At 34.8% G+C, this 14,630-nt stretch overlaps 1 protein-coding gene across 2 annotated transcripts in view; it reads left to right on the top strand.

Annotated features, from left to right (window-relative positions):
• The first annotated feature begins 427 nt into the window (after positions 1-427).
• vg (transcription factor vestigial) overlaps positions 428-14,630 on the top strand; it is a 59,906-nt gene continuing 45,703 nt past the window's right edge. Inside the window, exon 1 of one of the 2 annotated variants that reach the window (XM_089174876.1) lies at positions 428-1,983. In XM_089174876.1, coding sequence (XP_089031002.1) covers positions 1,795-1,983 — 189 coding nt within the window. In that variant the 5' untranslated portion in view covers positions 428-1,794. The remainder of the gene's footprint in view (positions 1,984-14,630) is intronic. The other variant, XM_015318120.2, reaches the window with a different exon arrangement.

Genomic DNA, 14,630 nt, shown 5'->3' with positions numbered 1-14,630 from the left:
ACTCGAAGCATGGTTAAAGCTGAACGAAACGAGAAGGGTGGTAGGCAAAGTTGTTGGGTATGAAAAGATAGAAGAAGAAAGCGAATCAGAAGCAAATAGAAAGAGAGAGAGAGAGAGAGAGACGGGGTTAAAGTGTGGGTATCGAAGGGTATGAGGAGGAGGATTCAACCCGAGTAGGAACTTCTTAATACCGTGCTGGGTATAGTCCGGGTTCATTGTGGGATCAATACAGAGACGACGGGTACGTAGGAGTGGCAACTGACGCCTCATTGGACGACTGATTCTCGCTCGTTGATTGGCCGAGCTTGGTACTGCCAGTAGGCGTTTCCTTTTGCCCGTAACCCCTTCTTTCTCTAAAAAGGGGCTGATCGAAAAAGGGAAGGGAAAGGGAAAAGAGACCTTTCCGACCCTCCAGCAAGCAGAAGGAGTGGAGAGTACGTGCCACGCACGGCCACGAAAAAGAGAGAGAGAGAGAAAGAGTTTGAACAGGGAGAAGGGAGATGTGAGGAAGAGAAAGAGAAAGAGAGAGAGGAACCTGACCATGGAGTTGGAAAAAGACGGCGGACGAGTCTAGGGGACGAGGGAGAGGGTGCCCAACGATCGGTTCGGGGGGTTCAGTCTGTGTTCGCCCATCAGAGACACACCAGCGGTGCAATCTGGAGACAACCGTTCCGTTCTCTCTATCTCTTTCTCTATCTCTATTCGTTGAACTCGTGCAAATCTCGCGATCCTGTGTTTCGTGCTTCATTCGTTCGTTCGTTCGTTAATTCGTACGTTCGTTCGTTCGTGTTATTTGGTATAATCTTAATCTATCTCTTTTCTTACTCGATAACGGGAAACGATCAAACGTGCGATACGCACGAACGTGAGAAGTGAGAGTGATAATGCTCGGAGTATACGTGATCGTTTTCGAGGTCTTTTAAAACGATTTGAAGGTGCCAGCTTGTCAGAAGTGTCAGACACGGCAAGACACAGTTTCGTGTTTCTTTCTCAGTTTTTAAAAAGAAGAATAGAAAGAAGAGATCGATGTTGATCGATCATTCGTAATAGGATCCTCTGACACAAGGATGAAAAAAGTCTAAAACGTGTGTGGATCTATCATATTCTTTTACTTTCCTTCCTCTTATCTGTCAAAAACGTCAGATTGGAGGATCCATCTTCCCGCGCTTTAACGAGAACCTTGATAAGTCAGCAAAAATTTGTTTCATTTGTTGCTTGGCTATTTGATTAGTAGTCGACATGACAGCTTTTACATTTGTCCGAAGATCCTTTCAATGTTGTCATTAAACGAAATAAGCAATTACAACGATGTACCATATATACCAACTGTTGCGTTTCCGATAGCAGTGTCTTGAGTGAAAGTTCGAGACTGTCAAAACGTTTGTTCGCCGACGGACGATAATTGTCATCACGTTGAGAAGTGCATAACTCTACATTGTCCAAACTAATTGTTCACGTTGTTAATTGCTAATAAATTATAATACGAACGTTTGGTTAGGTAACTAATTAAAGTTACCTGATGCACGTGGTTGTTACTGGTTGTTGGATTAAAACTTTTACTTGATGTAAAACAAAAAGGAAAATAAAGCAAGGTAGAAGAAGTAGAAACAAAAAACAAAAAGAAAAGAAACAAGAAGAAAAGAAGAGGAAGGTGATCAAGAGAGAAAGAGAGAGAGAGAGAGAGAGAGAAAAAGAGTGGAGGAGCCAAGTGGTGGTGGTATTAGAACGGGTGGTGCGACGTTCGGGTACGCAAGTCGGCAGGCCGGGTCTGGGGTGCCAAGCCCGGGCGGGGTGATGAGCTGCTCCGAGGTGATGTATCAATATTATCATCCTTACCTCTATTCGAGGGCACCACCGCCGCCGCACCCGACCCACCCCCATGCGGCCCCGCATGCAAATCCTCATGCGGCCCATCACAGTCCGGCCAGGCCGGCACCTTTTCAACCATTTTCCTCCGCCACGGCGACGCATCAATACGACAGGGTAAGTATTATAACATTTTTATAATAATGATTATATTTTTTCTTTCCAGTTAAAATATCTGTTATGTTAGATCTAAGAATTAGGTTTACGTTAGATTTGTTATAAGAAAAATAGGAATACGATTATTATATATATATAGTTTGATGAAGTTATAGATTGTATAGTCGAATGTTTAGATTATTTTTTTAAGGAATCATTTGAAAATTATTATAAGAGTTGTTAAATATATTGGAGTTAGATCATTTAAATTACACACACACGTATACAAGATTTTTCTTATTCTCAGCAGTTCTTTAAATTATTATTTATTGCTGATATGTTTGAAACGATTTACGTTTTGCTTAGGAGTTGAGTTAAATGTGTGTATGATATTTTTTTTTGTCGCTTGAGAAAATTAGAAAATAAAATTATCGAGTAAATTATAAGAAACGTTAAACGATCTAAGAGTTCTATCAATCTTTCGCAATTTTGAGTAATAATCGTACATATAGCATTAAAGCTATTCGATGAAAAAAATCATTTGATATGTTCGAAAGATCATATATCTGTAGATATATTAGAGTATATTTTACAAACTAGAACGGTATTTCCAGCATGTCAGATTAACGCTAACGAGTGAAAGGAATCGAATCGTGCTGGGAATTTAGATGTCAAGTGATCGTTATGGGCAGGTATCATTATTCAAAAGTGTATCGCGTGGGGAACGTGTATCGCGTTAAGAGTACAAGCTTGAATGCTTTAAACAAAGCGTCGTTATAAAGATTAGGAACAGCGTTATAACGCCTAAAGGCGTCAACGTTAAAGTGTCTCATAAGATTTTAAAATTCTTCGGGCTAAATCATTTAAGTATTTTGTAAACACACGATAAAATACAATATAACTCTTATTTGATTATAATTTAATGTCAAATATCTTCTTAATTGTAATTCATATGTTTGGTAGTCTTGAAAGATTTTTGGTTTTTTTTTTTTCAAAATAAGTCTGACATGAGTAATATATTTTATTTAAATAATAAATAACCAATTATCGGTTGCTTAATTTTTTCTATATTTCATAATAGCAGTAAAATAAAGAAACTTTTAAGACTACTTAATTCAATGAGAACATTTAAGATAGATAGAAAAAAAAACTTACAATTACATATAATATTCCTTTATTGTCAAAATTTTATATTTTCAATATACGAACGAGAATATAGATATCTTTTAAATTCAAGATACAATATTCCCAATACTCGTAACTTGATCATCATCATCAACATCATCATCCCTATCAGTATTCAGAGGTGCACAAAGATCGTGGAATCTCGTTAGACGAGTACTCACCTTGCTTATGACACATTGCACCTATCCAATGACTTAATATTAACTCACATAATGTACTTTATCGATTTCACAGCAGGAGACATTGATGATCCCAAAGATCACAGACAGGTGCGTCCAAAAATATCAACCAACTTTGGGAAGCTAAAACTTCGTTGTATATTACTTTTTGTTTATTTTATTTTATTTTTTGTTTATCTTTTCTTTCATTCTTTCTTTCTTTCTTTCTTATATATTTCGAACTCGACTACTACGACGACGACGATGATGATACATTCGTTATCATGCACGGGCAAATTTCTGAAGTAAATGTTAGCCTCGTAATGGCAAGTATCGTGTGTTTACAAACACGGTAGAAAAGCGAGGCGAGAAGATGTTTCACTCAGAGAGTCTTGAAATAGTTTAGGCAGAGCGAGGAAGAAGAAGAAGAAGAAGGAGGAGGAGGAGGAGGAGGAGGAGGAGGTGGAAGAGGAGGAAGAAGAGTTTTAGGAGGGGTAGATAGCCTCTGCATCATTTTAATCTGTCTGCTGGGAGGTCAGGCGTGTTTCTAGCCTCTGATGCACCCATCCGTACACCACAGGGTGTCGAGTACCGTTTCGCCTTTTACTCCTGTCCTCGCGTCTTTTTTACTTGTCCTTTTCTTTCCTCTCATCTCGTTCTCTCCTTATCTCCTTGTATCTCAAGATTTTTCCTTTTTTTTTTCGTTTCCTCTTCTTCTTCTTCTTCTTTTCATATATATATATATATATTAAGTCCCCTCGCAACATCTATTTCGAAAACTTTCTTCACGACCTTGGTGGCAATGCACTTACATGGATTTTTATTTTCTCTCGTTTTTTTATTTTTTTATTTTATTTTTTTTTTTTTTGTATTATTTATCGCTTACACAGTTTTATAATTCGATTTCGATCTTATCGAGAATGATACGATTTTATGAAATGTCTTTTTATTATTAATGTTATACCAAATCGTACGAATTGAAATTTAGTACAAAATATGAGAAAATATGTGATCGGTCCAATTTCGTTATCAATATTTTTTCTCGTTTTATGACTCTTACGAAAGGGTCGACTCTCTTACCTTTGGTAAAAGAAAATAAAAAAAAATAAAAAAGAGGAAGAAGAAGAAGAAGAAGAAGAAGAAGTAGAAGAAGAAGAAGAGGAAGAAGAAAGGAAGGGAAGGATAGTGATACTTCGTTATTCGGAAATGCACGGCATCTTTAAAGGCGCGTCGGGCCTCGTTTTATCGATTTAACATTAAATTTCACTTACAATTGATAAGTTCTAAGTGGTACGATAAATTCTTATCTTGTATATTACTCCATGAGTTAGCGTGGCGTGACGCATTAATACGTTCACTTGTAATCGCCGGTAAATGTTTGGTATAATCGATTCTTGAAATCGGCAAATCAACGGTGGATCTCGGTTTGATCGTTAAGGACGAGAAACGTGTCTATCGGTGTTGTAGTAGAAAAATAATTTTACATAATCAAATGTTAAACTATCATTCAACGGAAAACCAGTTTTAATTAGTTGTTTCCGTGACGATAATAATTATCGCAATCGTTACTCACATTATCACTCATTTTATCGTGAATTTATTAAATGACACGATCGATCAGTTAAATATGAATATCATTTGTAATCCCTTTTATATTTATTAGAACAAAATTTATTATTCCAATCTATTATTATTATTATAATATTTTCATTTCTTTTTTCTTTTTGTAGATATCAATCTTTTTCACGATCTAACAAGATCCATGCACAAACTGGCTCCTCCTTGTTTGTTGTGTTGAGGTAACTCAACGTAACATTTCAAGTGGATTTAACTCGAGTCTTACCACCTTCCCCATATATGCGTTTATAAATCCGTGTTGTGAAGTATCGCGCCGACGGGCCACTTAAACTATTTATCACCTTATCTTAATCTACTTACCGCTACGGTATATAAATCAACGAATATGTTAATGAACGTCGAAGAGAAGATTCATGAAGAGAAAGAAAAAGAGAGTAGCAAAATATCTGTTAACGTGGACCAAAGAAAGAAATGAAATAAGAAATAGATGAAACATTACGTTTATAGAATAATTTGATTTACTTATTGCATAAGTCAAAAGTATGCGTTATGCTAGAAATAACGTATATTTTTAATTAGTAATCTTTATAGATAATCAATTGGCTTATTGGACTTATTATTATTGTTTTTTAATTAATCTTAATTATTTTTTAAATTCTTCAACAAAATTTCAAATTAATATTAACAGTTTTTGTTTTTCTTCGAGAATTTTGTTAATTATGAAAATCATTAGTTAATTAAATACATGTATACGATACAAGGAAAATAAATGTTTAGTAAATGGCTTAGAAATCATTGAATTAAACAGAGATCAGTATTATTATTTTGTAGTTATCTTAATTAATTATTTGACTTGATAATCATTCGTTTTTGTAAAAGATCATTAACGTATAGACATATAAAACAAAGTATTATACACTATATTCTTAACATAATTACATAGGGATGTATACGATTAAAATTAATTAAAAATATTTTCTATTTAATCGTTGATATTATGTAAATCGCAGGTAAGATTGTAGTCCGAGTTAACATTTGAAATCATTTGATTACATGTTAAGACGTAATAGGCACATTTCAACCAGAATAATTATTTTATCTACAAATTTAATTATTTAAATCGTTAATCAAGAAATCTCGTGAAAAATTGTTAAATACAAATATTTCTACGATTTATATTTTATTTATATGAACATACATTTCTATATAGAAAAGTTTTCTTTACAGATAAATTTATTTTTATCTATGTATATAGAAAAACGAACAACTTATTGTCATAATTTTGATATTTAAATAATTTTATTAAAATTATGCATGTATGTGTTTTCTTATTTGAAACGAACTTATAGAAAATTTTCAAAATAAACAATCAAATAAAATTGCAAGACTTAAAAGTAAAATGTTAAATATTAATAGTTACCAACATTAAAATTTTCTCTTATGATGGTGTAAAAACGTACATAGTGTGAGATAAAGAGAGAGAGAGAGAGAGAGAAAGAGAAAAGAGAAGATGGGGTTGTGGGATGGCAATAAAGCACGCTGTCGGTGCGTTTCGGTGTTTGCCGTGAGAAAACGGCGGGCAGAAGCGAAGCATTTTTTAACGCGCACAGGGTCCTGGGCTCGTTCGTTCTCTCTTTCTCTCTCTCTCTCTCTCTCTCTCTCTCTCATTCTCTCTCTTTAGAAGAGTGCGCTCGCGCGCACGCGCGTATATTAGCCAACACGAGGAAAAACGCGGGGCTATTAATTCAAGGGACCGGGAACGGGTGGACACCGGTCAGCGCCGGGGCAGGAAAGGAGCAAAATGAGTGTCTCTCGGGGGTCAGGCCCTAAATAAAAGGAAGGAACGTTTAAATAAAAGTAAACTCGTGTCGGCCGTCGCTCGCAAGGCGTGTGCGTTAGAGCAGATTTCTCTTTCTCTCTCATGAAGAAAGAGAATTGCTTGCTTGCTTGCTTGCTGGGTTTCGGGGTAGAAAACCTTGCTTCTTCTTCTTCTTCTTCTTCTTTTTATACTTTGTTTTCTTTTTCTTCTGTTGGTCCTCATCCTCATACTCTATCCACTTTCTTCTTATTTTTGTTTTCTTCTCTCTTTCTCTTTATTTTTTCTTTCCGTTTCTCTCTTCTTTATTTTCCTTATACCTTTCTTGTGTATTCGTAAGCCACCCGTTATGCCCTCTTGTCCTGCGAGAAACCTGTCCGCCCGTAGAAGATCGACCTTGCGTACGATCGCGCAAGGGGCTTTAAGCTTTTGCTCACCGTTATCTCACCATCGGAAGAGATGCGAGAACTTCGAGAATACTATGCTGACTTTGCGAATCTTACTTACAGTGAATAGTGTTTGTGTGTACGTGTGCAGGTATATACACATTATACTTATCTATATCTCTTTTATGTGATCGGTCAATGTTTGAAATTGATTTGTTTATTTTACAAAATTAGAATAAGGATATATAATTTAATCATTGTATCATTTTTTCTTGTTGGTTCGATACAATCTTTGTCATCTTTGTCATCTTATAATCTCTTTCGATCTGTCGTTCGTTTAATCGCTAACGAGAGAAACCTTTAGGTAGATATAACCAGCAGGACGCCCCGATGCCTTTCTCTTCGGGATTTAAAGCATGTAAATCCACGTGTTAAACAACGGTAATTTATAGTATTTAACAGGATGGTTACATTGCTATCGTATTTCCAGCTAATGATTCAAATGCGACATGGACTTTTTGAGAAGGATGATTTATATTTGATTTTTTTTTGTTTTGTTTTTTTTTTTGTTTTCTTCCACACGCGCCCATACCTTAGGCGTGCGCTGTCATTAATGAGCCAAGTGGGTATATCATGGATCTTCAGAATTTATTTCCCTTTTTCGAGAGTGTCTCCCCTCCCCACCCCCACCTCCGTTAATGGACCCGAATATTTCCTTCTTTCTGTCAAAGAAAATAAGAATGAGGAGAAAAAAAAGGATGACATTCGATTGCACACGTTACGAAAGAAAATCGAATGATGATGAGGAGGAGGAGGAGGAGGAGGACGACGACGATGTTCGGAATAAAAACGTTCCGAAGAATAGGCAATAAAGTCATAAACGACATTTTAATGTCGGAAAGGTGGACCAACCGCAACAGACCGGATGTATCGAAAAGTCGCTAAGGAATTTTTAGTGTCTACTTCGAAAAATTTACCGTGTTTATTCGTAAACTGCCTCATACAGACGTCAGATTATTTTGTTTTCACATTTTTGTTGATATTTCAAGAATTTCAGTAAAAGTTCAAAGAATTCATCAAGATCGTAGTCTTTTAAGGGATACGCATATTATGTCATTTTCATTATAATTGTATAAATCTTGCTGCTGTAATACGTAAAATACTTGAAGAAAACTAAGTGGAATTTTGCCACTTGTCTGATATGTGGTAATAAAATGATAAACATATTTTTGGAAAGTGTCGAAAATTGACCTGGACCTGGAAAGACAGGGCGTTATAAATTCTTGGATAATATACAAGGTGAAGAAATTTAGAAATACGAAGGAGGAAGAAAGAGAGAGAGAGAAAACAACGGGGAAGGTCGAGAACTGGAATAAGGGAAGGGGGAGGACAGGTGCAGGTCGAAGTCCGTAAGAAGGTAGCTATCCTTCATTAGCACTCTTGTCTCTCGTTACGGGAACTCCACTTCTTCCTTTTCTTCTTATTCTTCTTCTTCAGAGGTTTCCTCACTCATACTCAAACAGAATCCGTTGCTCTCTTACGGCCACTCCCTTCTTCCAAGTTTCTTTTCTCTTTCTTTACCTTTTCTTTCTTTTCCCCTTTCTGAACGTTTTGAAAGTCAGTATCGTATTATGTCACCGCGCCTTTCCGTGCCCAATAAAAAGTCATAATGGCGATAAAAAGAGATCGTGTTACCACGAACTACATGGACTTTTCCCTTCCAACCTACCGGTTTCTCTTGGCTTCGCGGGAGAGTCAACTAGGAAGAGTAGGGAAGAGAGAACGAGATAGAGATAGATTATTTTGCTCATATAGCTCGGAACTCGTTTCAACGTTGATTCCTACGAATTCTGTAGAAAAAGAAAGACAAGAAAAAAGAAGAAGAAAAAAACAACAACAACAACAATGTTATAAGAATCATTAATAACCAAAAAAGAAAAATTCCCATGTTTATTACCCTAATATTTGATGGTGGGTGTCGAATAACTTTTAATCCTTTTAAATACCTTCTTCTCTCAACAACAACAAAAAAATAGATGACAAAAATTCTAATGACAATAAAGATAGATGAAATACTTCGAATCATCGGTAACACGTTTTAACGCTTAATCAAGAAAATTATCGGAACAACCTAATTCTAAGGTAGCCTTGATTATTCTAAAACGATAAGAAGTTAACGTATTGAGCAGCAAGACGAAGAAACCCAAGTGGAGTCCTGCTCGGGCTCGTAACAGCACACATTTTTCCGGAGTATTTGAACGATTAATGAACCGATGTCGTTGCTTGGACCACCCCGAAAGGTACGATAGACTTTCTATCTTTCTCTACAGTAGTAGAAATAGTAGAATCCGATGAGAACCGATAGATGAACCAAAGAAGCTTCTTCTTTTACAGATAGACAGACAGACATACAGACAGACAGAGTTAACTTCTTCCTGACTATAATACCTAACCTATAAGCAGCTCCTGTCCGTCCTTCGACGCAGCAGGCCTCAAACGAACCGCGCCTTTACCTGACCAAGTTTTACGATCGTCGCGCCGAGGTGGCGATGTGTCCTCCCGTTATCGTCCTGGCGGGATCTGGACAACCTTAAAGCACCGGCTCTCTCTCGTCGCGGTACCTCTTATTATTTCTCTTTCTGCATCCACCACCTCTTCTTCTTCCTCCTCCTTCTCCTCTTCCTTCTCCTCTTCCTGCTGTTGCTGCTGATACTCATCCTCTTCTTCATCCTTCCTACCTTCTTCTTCTTATTCTTGTTTTTCTTCTTCTTCTTCTTCTTCTTCTTGCTTCTTCTTGCTTCTTCTTGCCTACTCACACTTTATAAGAAAGTAAAGGACCGATCGTATGTAAGTTCCACACTGTTTCCCGACACGAGCCCTCGCAACGATCTCGTTCGCCGATTTGATTCGACTCTCATTCGTGCTTTCTTTAACCGATCGGAGATAACTCGTTCGTTTCTTTCCTATAAGAAGAAGAAAAAGAAGAAGAGGAAGAAGAAATCGAGTAATTCGGAGAAAGAGAAAAATACAAAAGCGGCAGGGGAGGGGGGGGGGATTTGAAATAAAAGTACCTTTCGAATGTTAACGTCCTCATTTCTGTCCTTTGTAATCGAGGGAACGGTTGACGTTCATTTTAAATTCTTATCAATTATTTATAAGATTATATTACATTATTTATCATATTATTTGAGATATATATTATTATTAGATCATTAAAATTATATCATGGGATGATGGTATCGCAATATTACGAATTATTTTTTTTAACAGGCTTCCTTTTTATTTTGTGGTTTTGTTTTACAAATAAATTATAATATATTGTATAATCTTTTGTTTCGTTTTATAGACAAAATTCTGATTTTCCTTTTTTTTTTTTTTTTTTTTGTAATAATACAATATGTGTACCCATAATTATAAAAGTGATCTAAAGTTAAAATTTAAACAAAAAATGAACTTATCAGTTATTTCATATCACATTATTTAAAACTTAAATTAATGATTAATTAATGTATCGTTAGATAGGATTTATTATTTCAATATTATATAAAATTCATTTAGTGTTCAAATATAATCCTTTTAAATATCTAGAAACAAGAGATATGTGACTTAGACCACTTTCATAAATATGTGGATACATATATATATATATATATATATATATATATATATATATATATTTTAGCTGATAAATAAACTAATTTTTAATAAGAATATAATTAGTTAACAAATATTAGAAGAAAAATAATAATAATAATAAAAGAAAAGAAAAAATTGTCAAAGATTATAATAATATCTTTTTCGATCGTTTATCTTGAATGCAATTTCTGGTAACTACTTTCTTGTGATCCTTTCTAATCAAGAATTACAGTCTACTTTGATTCCAGTATAAAAAGACGAAAAAGAGAAAGAGAGAGAGAGAGAGAGAGAGAGACTCTTGTGGCGACACGTGGCCCGACACGATAGCGGAGAACGCAGGACGAGAGCGTAAAAACGGTTCACTGAGTGCAGATAGAAGGCGTTTAGCGTATAAATTATAACGGCTCCGGTTGCTTTTTGCGCCGTCACATGTTGAGGCCTTTTTTTTACGTTCTGTGTTTCCTAGGTTCCTACATAAATTAAAGGAGGAGGGACACTCCACCCCTTCATCCTCCTCCTCTTCCTCCTCTTCCTCCTATTCGTCCTTCTGCTCTTTCACTGCAGGGCTCAAATGGCTTTCTCTCTTTTATCCGATAGGAATGAACAAAGAGAGAAAGAGACAGATAAAAAGAGAAAGAAAGAAAGATAGAAAGAAATAAAGAAACAAAGACAAAGAAAAATACGTAAAAATATGACGACGCATGCGCGTATTCGTTCATCGATATTACTACACTTGTTAAGAACTTGTAGTAGGTATACCTTTTGCCATGGTTGAGAAATAAGGTGTAATTATACCCTTTAACTGCACTACCGAGTAAACTTATTTATTAGGCTCTTTGCACTTTTTCTCGCGGCATCCTTTTATATAAGAGAAAACCGTTGTGTTCGTACATCCATATCGAGACTAAACTCAGTCTCAAAAGGGCTATTATCAATTCGTTATTATTTTTTTCTTTTTTCAACGTCAAATATTGAATTTACTTACGCTTGAATTTATTATATTACATTTATCTATGAGAAATTGAATCGATAAATTAAAAAGATAAAAAAAAAAAAAAAAAAAGAAGCAAAATATCGTTAATATTTAATCATCAAGTTACATTCATCGTCATCATCGTTGTACAAAACTAACGACAGTAATCAACTACGACGAACAAATTAACTAAATTCTCATATCCAATTCACTTGTCATTATTTTTATACACAAATACGATATTTTAATCGTATTTTTAACAAATCAAAACGACTTGTGTTTACCGTCATAAATTAATTTTTTCTTTTTTTTTTTCTTGAAATTGTTAACATTTTCTTTTATAAATTTGTACACACACGAAGTAATCTTGATTGATTAAAAATTCGATTGGAGGCGTTGCCTGATAAGTTGTTACGGTATTTTTAATGATTACCTGTTCCAATCGAGTTAGATTAAACGTCGAATGTATTTCATTGGAAAACCTTTTCTCCCTCTTTCTCTCTCTCTCTCTCTTTCTTTCGGTGCAAATATTTACGTAAGTCGTATACAAAAGGCATTTAAATGTTAGAATTATTCTGAATAAGGAAATTGAGAACTATCTCACGTGTTCTTTCTCTCTCTCTCTCTCTCTCTCTCTTTCTCTTTCTCTCTCTGTGTTACGTTTTCTTTTTAAAATAAACGAATTTTAATATCTGAGAACTTATTCGACGACTTTTTTCACGCATTCTTCTGAACAGAGACTCATAGAAAAGATGACGTAGAATTCATTGACAGCTTTTTCGCGATGAAGATAATCCGTGGAACGTTAAAGCATAGTTGAAAAACATTCCAAGTCTTCTGCTACCATGGTGGTCTTCTTAAGATATCTTATCGTTATTATACTATATATATATATATTTTCTTTTTCCTTCTCTTGATTGCGATTAAAAAAGATGTATATATATATATATATAATTTGTTTCTAAAATATCAAATCTAACATTAAAGATTAAGAAAGTTATTAGGCAATAGATTTCTACGAAAGAAAATTCAATTGGCTTTATAATTGTTAATATAAATCATAGACGTTTTATCTTATTACTTAAGTGTGTTTTGTGATCATTCGAACGTGATCGAAAAGGACAGTTTCGTATAAAATAAGCATAAATTAGTGATAATGATGGCTCCTGTAAAGTCATAAAACGCATTTCAACGTGGCTCCAACAACTCTAATATACCGGGTGAGACATCTAAAACAAATCACCTTCTTAATAACTCGATGAGAAAGAATAATGTATCGGAGATAACTTACATAGTTTCGAGATATTTTTTAAAAATATTTTATTAGAAATAGATAAAAGTAGGAAACCCTAAAATACCAAATTGTACGTTTTTATAACAAAATATTAGGTCGTACTGAATATTTTTTTTTTTGTGATAAGTTGCAAAATATTGTATGCGTAATATTTTTTTATATTATTTTACTAAATAACATCAATTCTACTCTATATTACTTCTTTCTTTACTGTATATTGTTCAACATAAAAATATATATAAGAAGAAGGAACTTTTGGGACGACTTAATTTAATATTATTATTTCATTTAAAGAATGAATCTTTTCGAAATTGAATTTCGTTTGATACTTTTTTGTTCTATCACCGATAGCAATCAAGTTACACGTATGGTTTGTTTTAAATGCTTCACCCGATATACAAATACAAAAGATAAAAAAAGAGAGATAAAGAGAAAGAAAAGAAATAAAAGATATCTCCTTTCCTATCGAAAATATATATATATATATATATATATAGATAGATATATATAAAGGATCGAATTGACACGTAACGATTTTTCCCATGAAAAGTGGGACGCACCCGATCGGCTACGATTTACTTTTCTCTTCCTGCCGATCTATCCTTACCGACGATGTCTTATGGCGTAGAACTCGATGCCGATCTCTCTTGAGTAGCACGAACATACCAGCCGGTCGTATTAGGAGAGATCGACTACCGAGTGTAATTTGTTGTTCTCGCTTCAACGGAATAAATTTCCACACGGACTAGTTTCTCGGACCACCGCGAGACATTCTTCCCGCGAGATACCTATATGCTTCAAGAGAGAAATAGCGAAAAGAGGGATTTGTGTGTGTGTGTGGGAGGGGAAGGTGGGGAGATTATACAACCGGAACAACAACAGCAACAACAACAAAAATGATTGAAATCCGGTAGTACCGAGCATCGGTTTCTTATTTCATTTCCATCAATGATCCACTGTCAATGATCGGAAATCTTCATTCGTCGTGATTTACCGTTTGCTTTTTATTTCTTTTTTTCTTTTTTTTTTTTTTTTTTTGTCAACAACGTTAGATTTATTATAGAATGTTTTCCTTTTTAACGTGATAGTTGACTTTTTGTTTAGTGTTTTATCCTTTTTAGTAATACTATAATTTAAGATGTTTCGTATTATATAATTTATGGTACAATACAATTGTTATATGTATTACATTTTGTAAGAAAGTTATTGAACAAGTATCGAACTATCAACTTAGCAAGTGTTCTTTCTGATTTAATTAAACCCTAATTAGCAACCAGTTCAAAAGGTCACAATTCAAACGAGTTAGTTCACATAGGTACGTTATAGATCATATATTTAATATAATAAAAGAAAAAAAATCGGTATGAAAAACGCAAACGATCTTCAGTCGAGTATGGTAGAACTCAGCAGACCTCGACGATAGGTTACATATCACAAATTTACGTGATGAGAGAAAGAGAAGAGGTGGAGAAGGAGGAGCAGGGGGAGGAGCAGGATAAAATAGAAAAAAGAAAGATAAAGAAGAAGAAGAAAAAGGAGAAGAGGTAAAGAAACCCGCGCCTTGAACTTAACCCTTTGACCAGACGATGAACATTTTCCTGAAGTAGCGAACCGTGATGAATCCTCTCGTCCCTCACAGCCT

The sequence above is a fragment of the Polistes dominula genome, unplaced genomic scaffold, assembly GCF_049000335.1.
Source record: "Polistes dominula isolate Pdom_NZ unplaced genomic scaffold, Pdom_raw_medaka contig_16, whole genome shotgun sequence".
Taxonomy (NCBI): domain Eukaryota; kingdom Metazoa; phylum Arthropoda; class Insecta; order Hymenoptera; family Vespidae; genus Polistes; species Polistes dominula.
This window is presented reverse-complemented; position numbering and strand designations above follow the sequence as displayed.